At 47.4% G+C, this 17,846-nt stretch overlaps 1 protein-coding gene across 6 annotated transcripts in view; it reads left to right on the top strand.

The window, feature by feature from the left end:
- Positions 1 to 7,560: 7,560 nt before the first annotated feature.
- Positions 7,561 to 17,846, top strand: part of RBFOX2 (RNA binding fox-1 homolog 2) — a 170,129-nt gene continuing 159,843 nt past the window's right edge. For all 6 annotated transcript variants that reach the window (XM_077783381.1, XM_077783383.1, XM_077783380.1 and 3 more), the window contains exon 1: positions 7,561 to 7,770. In XM_077783381.1, the coding sequence (XP_077639507.1) occupies positions 7,576 to 7,770 (195 nt within the window). In that variant the 5' untranslated portion in view covers positions 7,561 to 7,575. The remainder of the gene's footprint in view (positions 7,771 to 17,846) is intronic.

Raw genomic sequence — 17,846 nt, 5'->3', positions numbered from 1 at the left:
GTAGTTCTGGGAGCCGTCAATGAGGCTTTGGCAATGGAGGGGTGAGTTCGTTCCTGCTCACAATCTAAACCTCTGGCTCTCATTTCTCTTCCTCTCCCTTCCCCTACTAATGTCTCCCAAGGGAAAGTTCCTGCTGCAGTAAAGGGGAGGAAAAGACAAATCACAAAGGCAGAGGGCTGGGGGATGCTGGGCGGGTGGGGAAGCAATTCCGAGGGGCCGGTCTGCTGGAGCAGACTCAGGAATGCTGGAGAGGGAGTGGCAGTGGGGACAATGGAAAATGGATATTCAAGGGAGAAAAAGATTTTTAAAATCAGTGTAAGCAGGTCCAGGAGATAAAACTGCAGTCACTTCTCTAGAATGACATGGTTATAGACTCATACCACAATTACATTTATTTGGGTGCCCTACCTGTGCATTCTCACTGCTGAAGAATGCACTCAGACTGCTTCCAGCTTTTCCATCTATCGTAAATTGCTGGAATTTATAGCACTTACTTGGAAAACTGCGGTGATTTCTCCATTCCATATTTAACCCATGTCACCCAAACCACCTAAACTCCATCTGAATGCAAGTTGTATGAAGGAAAGTGGTATTAATAAAGTCAGAGGCAAGTCTCTGGAGGGAGTGGCCAGCATGCAATGGTAATCCTGAGTCACACAGTCGATTTCTGGGTCAGCCAGACCCTACAGCACAGGGCTGGTATCCCCAGCCAGCTCCTGTGTCACTCAGGCAGGGATTTCCACCACGGTTTTATCATCAGCTTTGCAGGGCTGTGGATATCCCTTTCTGAATTTTGCATGGGCTGGTAACGTTTCATTTTGATTTGAATCTCTAGGCCTGATCAAATGGCTGTTCAGCAGACAGGAATAGGAGAAGGGGCTGGAAAACAAACATGACTAAATATGGCTGTGTTTCTGGTTGCTACAGACTGCAGGATTAGTGGCCCCTTCTTGCCAGCAGCCACAGCTGAAGTTCCCAAGGTTTGAGGATCACCGAGGGGAGCTATAGCCCAGTCCTCTCTCTGCATTTTAAAATTATTTATTTGTTTATTTATTTTAATTTTTTTTTGTTTTCCACAGAGAAATCTGCAAGCTATTGTGTGGGCTAGCAAACTTGGCACCCTCCAGCTGCCTATAAAATAGCATTAGGCGTTTATATTTCCTGTAGTGGATTATGTGTTGTCTGGATTTCAGATGATTCTGGGTGAGAGGCTTAATCTTTTTTTTTTGTTTTGTTTTTTTTTTGGGGGGGGGCTACAAATTGCATTTGAAATAATTTAATCTTCTTGGAGATAGCACTGGCAATCAGCAGATGGATGTGTTTTGAGACAGATGTAGGCAGCTTCCCTGCCTGCGACTTGCAGAACTGCTCCAGCCCCGTGTGCAGGCACCGAGTCCTCGCCTTATCCACAAGCACATCAATAACCTCATTGATTGCAATGATATTTCTCATGCTTAAAGTTAAGCAAGTGCTGAAATGTCACGCTGAATCACAAGCGAGGGATTTCTTTGCACTCTCTCAGAATCTGTTCTCTTGACCCAGCTGGCTCCATGTACCCACACACATCGGGAGTTTATCTGAAATCTTAGTATCCATGCAGATGTAGCATTCATGGGGGATTTTCTTTTCAAACTGGAGGTTGACTTACTTTGAAAATATCCTCTTGGCTTGTATACAGAGTATTTATTGTGCTTTACCACTGTTTTCTAATTTGTATCTGAAGCCAAAGAGGCAGTAACTATTTTTAGAGTGGAGAAGTCACACTGAAAAAAAAAAAAAAAAAAGGTATGTTTTCAAATCTTATTTGAAATCTGAGCTGCATCAGCAGCAAATAGCATTGTGAAAGAGTAAAATCAGATTGCAAGTGCTTATTGGTACAATGTTAACATAAATTCACAGAGCGTTTTTTTACACGAAGGAAAATCCATCATCTTTTACTGCAAATGTACAAACTCAGGGCACGATTTTTGAGTTGTGTTTATGTGAGCGAGTTGAGTCTCACAGTCCCTGTGATGCGAATGCTGCACTGCTGGGTAGCCAGCAGGTGGAGTCATCTATAATGGATGTGCTGTGGTCTGGAAAGTTGAGTAAGTACGCGACGGGACACGTGGAAATTTTAGTTGGAAGTTGAGACCAAGGAAAATATAAGCAATGGAACTGGAAAACTGTGAGCGTGGCAGATACAAAGAGCTAAAACTTTAGCAGCTGCAGAGGAGGGACCTGCAAAATGTTTGGAATAGTGAAAAGCTGGAGCAGTCCTGGAAACACTTCTGTGGCTTGGATCCCGAGGCGTAATTCATGCTGTTGTAATTTGCACAGATGGCGGATGTCTCAAGGGAAGGCTTGAACAGCTGGGAAACATCAGGGTGTGGGCCAGCTTCAACCACACACCCTTTCTTTATCCCTGAATCAGTCACAAGTGAAAGGTGATACTGAGATCTCTGCAGAAAATACCTGCAAGCTATTCTCTGTGCTGGGAGATGAGTGTGGCTCCTCTAGGACGATGAGTCCTGCTAAGGACTAGCTTAATTTGGCATTTTTGGTGTAAGAAGGCACTTTCAGAAGCTTTTCAATACCAATTAGGGAGGAAGAATCAGCCTCAACTCCAGAGATCAGCCATGTAGTAAACTGAGTTGTAGCTAAGGGCTCTAATAAACAGGCTGCTTCACTGAAAATGAACAGGAGTTATGTGATAACCCCCATTCCTTGCCCCCTGTTCCGTTCCACGATGTGTCCAGCCACCACAGAGAATGTTTTGCTTTGTCCTTTGCTCTATCTCCCTGTTACACCAGGAATGAACATTGCCTCCAGCGGGGCATTTGCCCTTCTCAAGCTGTGCATGTGGCCTCCAGCCTATTTGGAAATGCGCAGTTGCAAATAATGATTGGTACTCTCTCTTTGTCTGTGGCCCGTGTAAGCCGAATATGTCAGGCTGCTACAGACTCGTGTCTGAGAGAGGAGAGGGTGCCACAGCCCTGAGGTGCTTGAGAGACACAGTCACAGATGTGCAGCCAGGCCACTGGGGGACTGTATCAACAGCAGCCACTGCTGGCCCCTTGATGTGGACTCCAGCCTTCAGCAACCTCTGGTTCACTCACGACAGGCAGCCATGGGGGATAAGTGCCAGGTCTTTCCCAAGTACTGGGTCTCTGGCATCCAGTGGGTAGGGGAGAGCTAATGAGGTTTTTTTCCTTCTGGTTTGTGTCCCTATGAAGAGAGGTACCCTCTGGTACCTCTGTGGCTCACACTGTTTATCTTGGTCATTATCTCGGTCTTTATCCAGTCAGCCCTGCCATCTCAACAGGAAAACAAGAGATCTTTCATCTCCCAGATGTGCTCTTCACATACCTTTCTGCTATTACATGTTTTTAGGATACAGAGGGATGCCATTTCATGTTAGAAGTGCTGAAGGATCTACTTTATTTCCCATCCCCCCAGGCATAAGTGGCGCAGGCAGATGGCATTTTTATACTAATTGCATCCACGTAGGTAACTGCATCTGTTCTGCAGGTGCCACCCTGCTTTAGCAGCACTGGGACACCTGAAGTGCCACACCTGCTGTGCAGCCTGATGCCCCACAGAACCACAGACCAAGCAAACAGCAACCATAAATGTGCTGCAGGAAACAGGAAAATGAGTCAAGAAGGTTTTGCTCTGAGCTCTCTGGTGGATTCCCAGCTGCTGACACTGCTGCCTTGCTGGAGTGCCAGGTGCTTGGAGGCGTTTCCTGAAGCCAGGTGTCCTCATTTCAAGAGGTGGCACTGGGAAAAGAGAGGGTGCATTGTGAGTGCTGGCCCAGTGACTGACAGCTGCCAGCACCTTTGCGTCACAGTGACATATTGATGTTGGCGTTGTGCCGCTGCTTGGGCACTGGCATCCTCCTGGCACACGGTTTGGGCCAGGTGACAAGGTCTTTGGATTTTGCTGACTTAGGTTATGTATTATATTTTCAACTGTGTACTAACTGGTTACAAGAAAAGGCAGCTTCTGATAGTAAAATTTTGTAGCAAATTGCTGGCCTGAGATAAGGATGAAGAAACCTTTATGCACACTAGTTACTACTGAAAGCTTCATCGCCGCTTCCTGCGAAACCAGGACCAAAGTCCAGGCTGAAACTCTGCCTTGGCAGCAGTTCATCACCTGTGGGAGTACTGCTGTGAGGAGGAAGAGCATTTGGCTTCAGAGGTTTGTCTGACTGGACAGAAACAGCAGGAATGAGCAGGGTTGGGCAAGGCACTAGAACCCACCTGACCCACTTAGCAGAGAGACAAAATCCTCCATGAAGGAGAGGAACAAAGCTGCTGGAGGCTGAAAGGGCAAGAGAGAGCTGGTCAGCAAGGTGAGATATGGTGTGTAGATGATGGAAGCAGCAAGAAACAGTTCTCAGCTGTGGTGGTAGAGAGAAGACATTCGCTTTGAAGTTTCTCGGAATGATTTCTATACCTTTGAGCCAAAGGCTAATCACTGAGTTTGTGCCTCTCTTCATGTCTGTACCTTAGAACCTTAATGAGCCACTGCCTCTGTTCCATTCAAGCACCTTCTGGGACCCAGCCCTTTGTACTTCCATTTCACACCAGGCATCCTGATGCCACCTGATTTCCAGCCCAGTGGGAGCACCAGCACATGTTTCTCCAAGGAATCTCTGCAGAAGGTATCCTTCTGGGGGGAGGAAACCACCACAATTTTATTCTAAAATTACATTAATCTGTTCAGGAAAGATATACTCTTCATGCCAACTTCTGGGAGCTCTCTGCAAGGAGAACATATCTTAGGATTGCCTCTCTTTGATCTGTCAAAGACAAAGTTCTAGTAAGTGCTCTGCAAACTTGCCCATGAAATCACAGCATATAGGAGCCTTTGGCAAGAGTGCTTTGCAGCAGTGGAAGGGTTAAGAGCAGAGTCAGCTGTCTGTTTAGTATGTCTCAGATGTCACATACAAATACCTAAAAGGCAGCTGGGTTGTGTGAAAGGAAATCAATGGATTAAGATTGTGTCTAAGCTCAAAAGCTTTTTTGTGACTTCAGGAATGCCTCATATCCCATCTGTTAAATGGAGATAATACCTATCCCACAAACATACCATGAAGATAAATTAATTAATCATCTTATTTTAAGAGGAAATTGAAAGATCTGGATAAATGGTAGTATATAGTAACACAGCAGTAGTGTCAGAAAGATCACAATGGCACAGAGCATGGCGGTGGCAGCTGCAGGCCACTTTGGCAGGAAGGCACAGGACCCCTCTCAGCTCTTCTCCCCTGCACCATAACTCAGGATGCTCTGTGGTGGTCCCAGCTCCTCCCCTGGCAGACTGCATACCACAGCCAGTTGAAAATGCCTCACCCAGGTATGTGCCTATGGCACTGCCAGCTGTGCCAGGAGCTGCTCTGCAGCACAGACCATGTACAAACAGGATGCGAGGGAGAACTGCTCTGCAGCAGCTTTGACACCTGCATGGCAGGAGATGGTAGAAATGGGGTTAGGAGAAGGGGAAGAGAAAAATGGAAGCTGGGCACAATAAGGCAACTCCTTTCTTTGATATCCCCAAGGGAAGTGTCAGACAGACACTCAGTTACCACAGTGAGAGGAGTGCTCCCAAGATTTCTCTCCAAACTGTTTATTCCTAACTTGTCTGAAGGTTGAAGCCTTCTGCAGCTCCTCACAGGCAATACCTTAACCTAGACCATTCATGTAGAATCCCTCGTCAAAATTAGGGGAGAAAGAGAAATATAGAAATGCTGCTTTTCTCTGGATGAGCAGCATCCCAGTCATGAGAATTTCAGCTTCTTTCCAAGCCAAGAATGGACTGAACACGTTCCTTCAGTGTTGTTTGACAGTCTGGCTCATTTTATCAAACCCAGTCAAGATGAATGAGACATGTGTTTACCCTTGGTGGGTGAGCAGACAAAAGCTGCATGTAATTGTCTTCTGGGTGCCTGCCACTCCATGGGGATTTGCAATCATTTTGAAAAAAAGAGATTTCCCCTGTCACTGGAGGAGACAAGCTGGCACCTCAGCAGAAAACATAACACTTAAAATAGCTTTCAACGTGGCCTTGAGAACTATTTTTGGATGAGGAAAAATGTGGTGTAAGGGAAGACTGGAATCATGTATGGTAACTGTCACTCAAAACGAAAGGCTCTATAATTTCATGAAGATCAACAGATGTAGCACATACAGGGAATATGGAACACTAAGATAATCTAACCGGTCCCCAAGCTTTGTTACACATGGTGATATTCAGGAAGTCAAGAAAGGCTTCCTCACACCGACCAACTCCATTTTTAGTTTCTTCCCTTTTCTCCAAATTGTTGGCAGGCAGGAGTGTCATTCTCATCCCATAATCAAGCCAACTACAGATTTGTATTATGATCTTTGGATTAGTTCTCCATCAAGTTGCCATGGCTTCCAGACTACGTTCAGGACAACACAGGCTGCCTATGCCTTCCTCATTCTAGAGCAGATATTGTCCACAGTGCTACCAGATAGCAGCTGAAAAATAAAATCAACTTTATGTTTTGGTTGAGGATCCCAGATTTGTTCCTCAAGATCAAAAACGTGGAGACACACAAAAGGGCTGACGAACAGGCTTTGGGTTCTTGTAGACTGGTGTCTCCATCTGGTTGGAAGTCATATGCAGCAGAAAAAATGAGGAGATATATTTATATGTATATAAGTGCAGGAGAAACCCACGGAGGCCATTAGGGACAGGAGAGCCGTGCAGCCCCTTTCTCAAGAAATGAGATGTGCTCTGGGGCTGGGAGGTGAGCTCTGGAGTGAGGTGCAGGGCGGAGGCCTGGGAAAGGCCGGGAAGAACACAATGCCCGAGTGGTGCGAGGCTGCGCTGAGCGGGGATACGGGCAGGGAGCTGGGCACCACATCCCCTGCTGCTGGATCCTCCTGGAGCGGAGGCCAAACCGGTACCCATCACCCTCAGTTCTTTATGGAAGCGCTGCGGAAACCTCACGCCGAGAGGCAACTCCGCGCCAGCGGGGTCGGGATCCAGCCAGCCCGTGAGGAGATGAGGAGAGACCCGGCTCTGCCCGAGGGCTGGGTGCCCGCACTGCCACGGCCAACGTGACCGCCGCAGCCCCGCCGGGGGTCCCGCACCACCGGGGCCCCCAGAGGGCGGCCGCGGCGCGGCCGGGCTGGGCGCAGCCCCGCAGCCGAGCGCGGCGCGGCCGGGCCGGGCGGCCGGGCCGAGCGGCCATTTCCCGCCGCGCCGTGCGGCTCCGCGGCGCCCGGAGCCCCGCGCCGGCCCCGCCCCGCCCCGCGCCCCGCCCGCCCGCCCCGCCCGGCGCCGCCGAAGGTTTCCGAGCGGGGGTCGCGCTGCTCCGCCGGCGTTTCCGGAGATTGCCGAGGGGCTCCGGCCCCTCCCCAGCCGCCGCCGAGCCCGTGACCGAGGCGCTCCGGTGGGTCGGAGCCCGGCGCGCCCGCTGCTGCTCCGGTCGCGGCGCGGGGCTCGCCGCCCTCCTCCTTCTCCTCCTGCTGCTCCCGCTCCTCCGGCAGCGCCGGGCGCCGCGGTGACAGAGCGGGGCGATCGGGGCGGGGGGCGGCCGGGGCTCCGGCGGCGCGGATGGCGGAGGGCGGCCAGCCCCCGCAGCAGCAGCAGCCACAGCCGCAGCTCCTGGCCGGCGGCGGCGCGGGGTCCGCCCGCGGCGTGAAGCGGGAGCCGGAGCTGGAGCAGCCCATGCCCGGCGGGGACGGCGCGGAGGGCGGCCACAGCAAGCGGCTGCGGACGGAGGCGGAGGCCGACGGCGGCGGCATGCAGGTAGCGGGCAGGGCCGGGCCGTCCCCGGTTCTCCCTCCCCGGGGCTCGGCCGGGCCGGGCCGCGTTTGATTTCGGTTTGCGGGCTGCGGCGCGCTGCGCTCGGGCGTGCGGCCCTTTCCCCGCGGGCAGCCGGGCGAGCGGGGCTGGGCTCCCCCCGGGCTCCCCGGGCCGAGCCCGGCGGCTCCCGGGGGCGCAGCCAGCACGTGCGGCGGCGGCGCGGGGCCCCGGGGAGCCGCCGCCGGGTCCGGCGCCCCGGGCACCGCCGGGCAGCCCCGGGAGGCCGCGGTGTCGGGGCCGGGTGCGGGGCACCGGCAGCGCTCCGGGGCCGGCGAGGTCTACCCGCGGCGCTTGGGGCTTGTGCGGCACCAGGAGAAATCCCAGGTGCTGCTTGGGAAGCGGGGTAGTGGGGCGGCTTCTGTGTTGGTTCAGAATCCCACGTTTCTGTCGTCTCCTGCCAGCGCGGTGTGATCGCCCCCAAAACATCGCTTGTTTCAGGTGCGTTGGCCTTTGTGTTTGTGGGGCGATGCTGCCAAGGTGTTTCTGCCTCCCTTTGTCTGGGTGTTGTGGAGGGTTGTTTTATTATGGCAGTTGCACTAGCCTTTGCTGCTTCTGTCTCTCGTGATGAGGATATCAGAGCTCTTCGGAAACAGAGTGATTTATTCATCTGAGCTTGTTTCTCTTCTCACCTTTTCTGGGGTTGGTAAGCGCTCCTGGCTTTCCAAAGGAAGCATCCTATTCTTTCCCTGGTGCTTCTCATCAAAATGTCAAATGCTGGCCAACACTCTTCCCCTTTTATTTCCCAGGCTGTCCCCAGTTTTCATGTTCAAAAATTATTTATGTTTTAAGCAGTTTGCGGCAGGAAGGTTTTGTTTGTGGTTCTGTCTGATGTTCAGCCTTTCATGGTGGTCTCTCCACCCCACAGCATTGTGTTTTCCCAAGTGTGGCCTGAGCACTTGCTGGAGCTTCATACCCAAGTGCTGCTGCCTGTGCTCTCCCAAGGGCAGTGAAAATCGTGCAGTGCTCTTTTATCTCTTCAAGTAGTGTGTCCTCCCACACATAGGTGTTAGGTATGACTCAGGCAGTGTGTACAATTGCAAGGAGAAAGATGCTCAGCATCGCAGTATTTATACAGTGTGTCTTGCTAGGAGTTATGAATGAGTGCACAAGCATGTTGCCATGAAATTCTTCCAGCTCTTCAGAGTTGAACTGAGGCAGAGATCCTGTGTAGTTACAGAAGGTGCACCAGTTTACCCTGCATGTAGTGCTTTAACTGGCTGTTTTTGATATAAACCTGGGTAAATAACTGAAAATTGCCTAGGAAGGGACTTGGGCTGGTTTAGCAAAAGCCTGGGTTTTTTTGTTTGTTTTTAATTGCAAATTAGTACAGTTTCTCTACAGATAAAAGACTCCCCCCCTATATTTACATTGAAAAGTGTCTTGTCTGTTCCATGAATAATGCAAGATAGTAAGATTGCAGTGTTCAACCATGGGGCTACAACAGTGTGTGTGTGAAGCAGTGTGTGTAATGCTGGTGGTCATGATAGTAGGAATTAATCAGAAGAAAGCTGAGGTTTATTTCTGTACCAAATACTGGGAAACAGTGGAGAAATTGGGTGAGGTGCAATTATTTGAGCCCAATTTTAAGTGTGTCTGTAGTCAGTGTAGCTGTTCTTCAGATTAGGCTACCCATATTGTAGTTATTTGGCATTTTTCATTTTAATCTTTCCATATCTATGCATGTGGAAAGATTTTTCAATCCTTTTATTATAAAAGATTAAAACAAACTTATATGTGTGTATGTGTATATGTACAAATACATACCATAATTTGGAACTAGGTGATCTTTAAGATCCTTTCTAACCAAACTATTCTATAATTCTATGTCCAGAAATTTCCTTTGACTTTTTTTTTTTTAGTTTTAAAAAGTGTAGTTTATATATTTGGAGAATCCTCTCATGTTTGCAAGCAAGAAGTACCAAATTAGAAGCCAAACTTACCAATAACATCAGAGGTAGGAAAAATATTTTCTCTAATGTTTGGGAAATTCGGTATCTTTTTCCTTAAAAGACAAAACACAAGATTGCCCTTCATAAGGATTTCTGTTCAGATAGTGCCTTCTTTTGAAGTACCTTATTTTAGAATAACAGCTACTTTTTAGTAAATCCTCTATGTCGAACTGTATGTAATGCTTACAAGAGGCATAAAGAGCCTATTCTTTGATGTTTTTTTTTCCTCCCTCTCCTGTGTACTAGAGGCTTTCTGAAAGCTGGAAATAAGACCAGCAATCGTTGTACCTTGTTTTTCCTGGAGATCCTGTCAATTTTCTACTTCCTGTTCCAGAGCCACGGGTTGTTGCTGTGTAAACTTGGTGACCTCGTGTCTCTGGGCTGATAGCAAGGAATCACGGAATGCTGTGCCCACCACCATTTCTTCTTTGAATAACCTGTACCTACCAGTGGCTCAGGATATAAACACAGTGTGTAATGCTGAAATAAACCATTTAGCTGTAGAAATTACTAATGTAGCTGTAAAACTAATAGATTTTTAGGGGCTATATTAGCATGAAATATCAAAACTAGGCTATAGGAATATAAGCCAGTAGCTAGTTATTAAGACCTTGGGGCTGGGGTTGCCTAAAAGCTTCGAGTAGCCCTTAGATTTACTGGGCTTCTTGTTTTCTGCTGTCTCAGGCCAGCATGCTCAGACAGCTTATGCAGTTAGGGTTTCATTATCTAATCCATCTTTGATCAGGCTGGATAAATGGTGTTTGGCCAGTGCTGATCTTGTTAGGAGGGTGGTGTAAAGCTGCTTGAGTTGGGATTGGGACAAATCGGATCATGGCTGCTATCTGCTTCTGGGACATATTTCAGTTAATCGTGGCGTGGGAGGAAAAGGTCTATCAGGAACTGCTGGGTTTTAGCTCTCTCTGTTCCATAAATGGCAAAAGTCAAATGCTACCGGCCAGGAATGTCACCTGGAAGTATTTGGATAGGTTTGTAAGCTTTGGGAGTAAAGGGCCCCAAAGGTACTGCTGATATAACTGTATAAATACTAGCAAGGAACTAACTCATGCTCTGTTTGCCGACTTGGATGATTGAATCATTTGGATCCGCATGCTGATCTGGATAAAAATAATGCCTAACACGGGAGAAGACAAAAAAAGAAAGCTATATTAGCTTAAGTCACTTGTGAAACTATACTGAAATGCAGTTGTTGATGCAGCTGTATTTGCTTCTTGTCAGAAAATACTGACTGCTGCATAGATGGAAGAGAAAGTACCATTGCAACAATCACTCTCCTCCTCTGTTCCTTGTGTGATGAAAGACGAGAAGTGTTGTGGCTAGCTGGGAAGTGTCCCTTTCTCTCTGAAACTGCAGACAAGGGTGTAATCCCAAGGTGCTCTTTTTGTCTTCCCCTTCCAGGTGCTAGAGGTGTACTAGACATTTTACACTGCTGAAAAAGCTACTAAAATATCTTCCCCTTGCTTTGCATGGGGTTGAATGAGTTAATCAACTCCTCTTTTAGTCCCCAAGCTGAGTTTTGATTTAACTTTTTTATGGGGCCTAGGCTGGTTAGTAAATTAAAATCATACTTGGTGGTAATACATGGGTGGAATTAGATGCAAGGTGTGAACAGAAGTAATCCTTGTTCCTCTTTCATGAATGAGCTGTGTGCTCAGTATCCCTGAGTATTTGGGAAGATGACTCTCCTTGCAACCATGAGCTTGGCTGACTGGTCAGGACAGACAGTTCATGCAGCTGTGGTCTGTGCCTTGCCCAGTCCACATAAACCTTTAGTGGCAGCAATGAGTGGTGACTTTGTGTTGTCATTCAGCCATGTCAGCACAGGGTTCATAAAGATGACTAGTGGTGTTGAGATCAGTCCCCTGAGACTAAAAGATGATGTAATCGATGATAAGTCTTTGCTCCACAAGAAAATCTGCGGTTTCTCATCCTACCGTGAGCCAGAAGATGGTCTGTGACACCCTCTACCAGCCTGACTTCTTCCCAGCACAGTGACTGGAAACCTTGAACTGCAGGGTGCCGCAGATAGGGGAGAGTGGGGACATGACTGGTGCTTCATGACAACCGGTGGCCTTGTTCGAGCTGTGGCCTGGTTGTGGTGCTCCAGAGGATGGCAAGAAATCAATCTGCTGATAATTTTTAGATAGGTTTGAGTTTACAAGAGGGCTGACTGGGATTGTAATTGAGATGGGGACAGTGAAGAACAGTTTTTGTGCTGTGAGGGACCCTTTGGAAGTCTGCATTTTTAAATCTCACACAAGAGAATGTCTAGTTCCAGTAAATTGTGGAAAAGCTCTGTAATCAGGTTAGCTTTTTCCTCCCTCTTATTTTTCATGGCATGGCTGTCTTTGTAAAGAGATGCAGAGCAATGCAGAGGGTACGAGATATTATAGTACAAGAAATGATGTTCCAGTCTTTTGACCCCGCCTTGGATCCAGGATGAGGTTTCCTGGGATGCTGTTTCGACAAAGTATTGCTGATGTGATGAGCTGTAATGAATCACCTCTAAGTTTGTTGTTGTTTCTCTGTTTGCTTTTGCCCTTTGTTTTTTTTAAATATTTGAATGTTATGAGTTAGACTTGATACAGTCTGGGAACACTTAGAAAACCTCCAGTTCAAAGAAAATCTTTGGCAAACAGACTGAAAGTTGGGATTTTAGAGTTGTTAAGAGTGCTTTAATGTTGGTTCTTTTCTTGCCATATTTAGGAAATGGAAAGCCCAAGTGAAGTATTCTGTGTGCTTTAGTACTCTTTCCGGCTCTCTCAGTATTTCTCTGTAGATTCCAGAGGTTTGTGTTTAAAGGTGATGGACACGTTTGAGAGGTTGGAAGCCAAACAGATCTGGCTCTACTGGAGATGGTTTCCTTCTGCATATGTGTACCGGCTGTAGACATAAACTTTTTATTTTTCCTTTCAAATTCCCATTTAGAAACACGAGTGCTCTGGTATTTTGCAGGAAGCCTGGTCTCTCCCTTGCATGTTGGAAAGGTTGCCCACCTAGCTGAGTTTGGAGCTCCTAGGCACATGCCCTCTGTTGGCTGTTCCTCCCAGTGATGCAGCAAGCAGGGCCCCTGCCTTGCCCTTCTGCACTGAGGGCTTGCCCTTCTGTGTTCAAGGTTGTCTCAGAGATGTGCTGGTCACTGAAGGTTTAGCAGCTGTATTCCTGTGCTGGCTTCATGCTTTACTGTGACCGCCCTTTCAGCCACTGCTGCAGTGAGGCTGGTGGCAGCAGGAGTACCAGAACACGTGAGATGCAAAGGAGGCAGCAGTAAAATAAAATAAAATGAATCGACTGCTTCATTTGCACTAGAGGTAGGGAAGTCAAACTGAAGTTGAGATGGATCTGAACAGGATTCTATGTGTGGTCTGCGGCCCCCTGGAAACTGCTGCTGAAGGACATACCCCTGTTAGCTTAGAAAAATAAAGCCTGTTGTTAGCAGTGTTTAGTTGGCTTCACAGAAAACTCTGTCCCTCTGGAAAATGTTAGGAATCACATTAGTTGAAGATGTTTTAAAGCCTGTCAGTCTATGCTGTTGACTTGCCTTGTGGCACTCAGCAAACCTTAGTTTTTATATTAAGTGAAAGAGAAGGGCAGATGTTTTTGTTGTCTGGAAATCTCTTATTTAATTTGCCCGTCTCTGATATTACTTGACCTTCTGTCTGTGTGTTTGCTGTGGAAAAGCAGTGGCTGAGGGATCAGAGGAACATCCAGAAGAGAAGTGAGAGAAGCAATTAGCGGTAACGAGTTCCAGTTCATTGAAGCATTCTGTTGATCTGCATCTTACAGTCGTATTGAGTGGACACCCGAGTGTAGCTGTCATGAGATAATCCCAATGTTTAGGGATTAGAGCTGCTTGACTGCATTTTGGGCCTTAACTCCCTTTGCTCTCCAGTAAATTTAATTTTGCTAGCAATCTTTTGTAAATTTGAAGGATGTGTATATATTTTCCCCAGCATGCTTCCCCCTCCCTCTGCTTTGCTTTCTGGCGTGCATCTCATTTTTTCCAGGTTGAGTTAGAGATACTTGTAGGAGCCAAGTCCAACAATGGCAGGGACTGGGTGAAAGAGTCCTCAGCAGTCCTGGACCATGCCACCCTCTTGACCCTGCAGTGTTCCCTGTCAGGGCTCTGCCAAGCTGTCCTGCTGAGCTGTGTCTGGCTACCTCTCCTGCAGGAAAGCTTTGCTGAGAAGGGCCATATAGTTTTCTAGATTTCTAACCTGTGTTCTGGGTTTTGGAAGATTTCCAGGGTGTTTGTGAACCATTCCAGTCTCTCTCTCATTTGGCTTGTCACACGTACATACAGCATCTATCTAAACCACTCCGTCATCTCTCTTGCTGGGCCAAAGGTCATGGGACTCCAACTCCTTAGCAGTGATAGGAGGTATTTAAGTGGCCACAAAGAAAGAAAGGTTGTGTACAAAAGACCCTTTGTTTAATGAGCAGCATCAGCTGAACTAGAGCTGGATCCAACATCAGCTTGGGCAGAGCAGGAAACTTTGGCAATTTCTATCAGCTCACTTGGTATGACATTGGTGTTCAGTCAGCTATGCCACTGTGCCGGCTCCTAACCTTTGGAGTGTGGGCAGAGGGTACTTGTGGTTCACACTGATTAGAAAAGAATCAATGAGATCTTCTACTTGGATAGGACAGTGGGATTCAGGCTGGCATATTTTTGAAGTGGCTGTGTGTTACTGGGGCCATTGCTTATGTTTGCCTGTATCTAGGAGAGTTTATGGTGCAGAAAGGTGTGGATGCTTGCTTCAAAGAGCATGGAATAGAGCACTTGTTGCTTTTCTTGCATGACTTTATTGGGTTTTATCTGCTCATAATTGCCTCAGCAATAATGCAGATATTAGCATAGAGATCAGGAAGAAGCTGCACCAAGTTAAGGGGCACAAAACCCTCATCACGTCAGCACTTTTTCCCTCTGACTGTGCATAGCTAAATTTCTTTTAATAGAGAGGCTAAAGAATCAACATTATGTGCCTTTTCTGTGTGTCACAAATATCAAAATACACTCCCCAGAGGCCTTTGAGGCCTTGGGATCTGGATCCGGCTCAGGTTTCTTCAAGGGACTGGAGCACTGTGCACTTTAAACTGAGGCTTTCTGCACAGCTTTCCCACTGCTATTTCTGTAGGAGATTCTTGCAGACATTTGGAGTAGTTGTCACTGTTGAGGTGATGCCCAGGAAGAAAATCCCACCAAGGCATCACTAAAAAGCCTTGATTTAGTGCTGTGTGGGCTGAAGGGAGGCTCTAGCTGGGATCCTGGTGCTATAAATTGCTGCTTGTGGTTGCTGTTCTCCTGCCTGGATAGGGGTGGGAAGGTCGCCTTTCCCTCCAGCTTGCTCACTGACCTCGGGCAGTGAGGCAGGGGGAAGGTCAGGCCAGGCTCTGCCCAGCTGCAGGGCTGGGCACCTTCTTCCTGGATCCCCAGATCTGCAGGTGGAGTAGCCAAGCATGTCTCTCTGAGCAGCTCCCATGGGAGATCATGCTCCTGAGCCATCTCTGTCTGGCTCTTTGGTTTTATTTTGTTCTGTGTCTTTGCTTCCCTTTTGTGGGAAGAAGAAATAAGGGGAAATGTAAGCAATGGCTTCTTCATTACCCTTTGTACTCTGCTGTCCTGGATAGCAGATCCATCAGAGGGCTCGCTCTTGCCATTATTTAATGTTAAAAGCCCTGTGTAGCTTTGGAACAAAGCTGGATCAGGATGGAGTAGGTCTTGTAGGTGCTTCTCCTTGCCTATAGGCACTAGTTCTTGAAGCTCAGCTTTGGAGTGACCTGGGGTTGTTCCTGGGATTAAAGACCCCTCTCTGAGTGGTGCTGCTTCTGCTCCCATGAGTAGGACCAGCTACCCAGCCTGGGGAGATCCAAAAGGTTAATTCAGGGAAGGAAGCCCAGGCTGTGATGTTGCTGCAGCAGGTGGAACCATGGGGCATACCAAAGGAAGTGGAAGCTGGCAGCATGGTATGGGCAGATGTCCTGGGGCTGGTGGCATGTATGAGGGTGGGAGACAGGTGTCTGTGTTACAGTGGCCTCAGGAATGATCTGAATCATGGAGGAAACTGAGGCAATAAAGTGTATGCAATACTGCTGCTAATTTGCAGCAGCAGATCTGAATGTCCCTTGGTCAGCCTGCAGGAGAATCCAGCTGGCTTCTGAAGCACCTGCCCATCCTGTTATTTGTTTTGGCCAAAGCAGAAGTTGAAGTGTGTGGAAATGCAGAATACTCTCAGTGCTCTAGTTCTAGGAAGAGGTGTGCAGCTCTGCAGTGGTGCTGGAGTTACATTTGTCCTGGATGGTCTGGAACTGCAGGTGCCATCTCCTTCATGCAGAGGATTGAGGAGACAGAATGTGCCAGGGTGAGAACCTGTGCACAGCAGGCTGCAGCCAGGGAGACTTTAATTCCTGGTGTGTCCTTGTTGAAGGGGCTGGAACTCATAGCCAGTAATTGGCCAGCAGGAGAATGTGACAAGAAGGCATCATGTGAGGTCATAATGATGTGTTCATACCTTTTATGTTTTTCGAGATGACTTCATCTCCACAAGTGCAGCAAATGGATGGCGCTCACTGAAGCACTATTGAACTGAATGTAACCAGTTAAAATGGGTGTAAGGTCAGGTTTTGGACTATCCAATATTTCATTTCTTCTCTTTCATCTCATGTATGACCCCAAACTGAATATATTGCAGATAACCTAAGCCTTGTACTGAATATAGACCTGTTAATTTTTAATAGTCTCTTTTACAGTACTGTAGTGTGGGTACTTCACAGGTACTTACGATTTTATTTCTTAGTTTCCTAAGAGGTAGAAAAGGTATACTGTCTCTTACTGTGGAAGTGGGGGATTGAAGTACCTGGTAGTAAGGCCAGTTTTGCAAAAAAAAAAAGATTGACTTTTACAATTTAATTTATTTTTATTTGTATTTTTGATTGTAGCTAGGACTTTTTTATTGAGATCAGGTTTTGGTGATGTTTAATCCTTGATCTACAGCTTGCTACAACTTCCATTATATATATATGATGTCTCCTGCTTCCATAGGTTGATCCTTAAGGGTGTCATGTTGGCCAGATGTACAGTGATGTTTTCTTTATCTTAAAACCCATCAGAATAGCTTGAATTGAGGCAATTGGTCAGCATCATAGTGAAATTTTACTTGGAAGATAAGGTTTGAAATCTAACTAACTTTTTAAGTAGAATGGATGCTGCTTGTCTTAAACTACAAAACCACCTAACTTTTGGTATCTGCATCTGTTTATACTGCTCAGAACACAGCACTTCTTAGGCTTCAATGAAGCAGGAATTAGGAAAAAGTAGCACATAATCCTGATTTATTGTAACATCCCTGCACATGAGGAAACACTGGAAGTTGCATGGATAGTTGCTATTTTTTAATCTGCAGCCCTTGACTTTTGTAGTTGTTATTTCAGGACAAAATGTAGCTACACTGCCTTTTGAGTTAAAAAGCATGTTTTGGTCTGTTAAGAAGCAAAGAGCTGCTGTGTGGATGGCAAAGGCAGGAACTGGCTCCTGATCCATTCCTGTGCTGGCTCCCAATGGGGTCTGGCAGCTCTCCCTATCCTTGGGATACAAGTCTTGGCATAGTTGCTTGTGGGGTCAGCAAGGAGGACAGAAGCATGTTTGCTGAGGAGACTTTATGACACATTAGGGCTGCAAAGGAATCTTGCCACTTGGGTTACAGGTGTCTTGGGTGAAAAATACCTGGTTGATCATGGACTTGGTATCTCCTTTTCATTTTCTGAATAATGGATCCTTCATGAATCGCATCACTGCCTGCTTTTTATGGCTTCTACATGGATGTTCAGTTCTCCTTAGCTGAGTAAAGGGTGGGCCAGAATTGTGTTATAGGGCTGGGGTTTTGTCACCTTCAGAGAGCCCCAGGCAACAAACCTAGTTTTGGGCTGGATGCCTGATCTTACTGCTAGGATTGTCAGACTACAGAAGTAGTACAAAGCCGTAGGGGAGGAATAAACACCCCATCCCACTGCTTTTTGGAGAAAGGATATGAAGACCAACCTGGCAGTACCTTC

The sequence above is a fragment of the Lonchura striata genome, chromosome 5, assembly GCF_046129695.1.
Source record: "Lonchura striata isolate bLonStr1 chromosome 5, bLonStr1.mat, whole genome shotgun sequence".
Classification (NCBI taxonomy): domain Eukaryota; kingdom Metazoa; phylum Chordata; class Aves; order Passeriformes; family Estrildidae; genus Lonchura; species Lonchura striata.
Note: the sequence above shows the minus strand (reverse complement) of the source record. Positions and strands in the feature narration are given on the sequence as shown.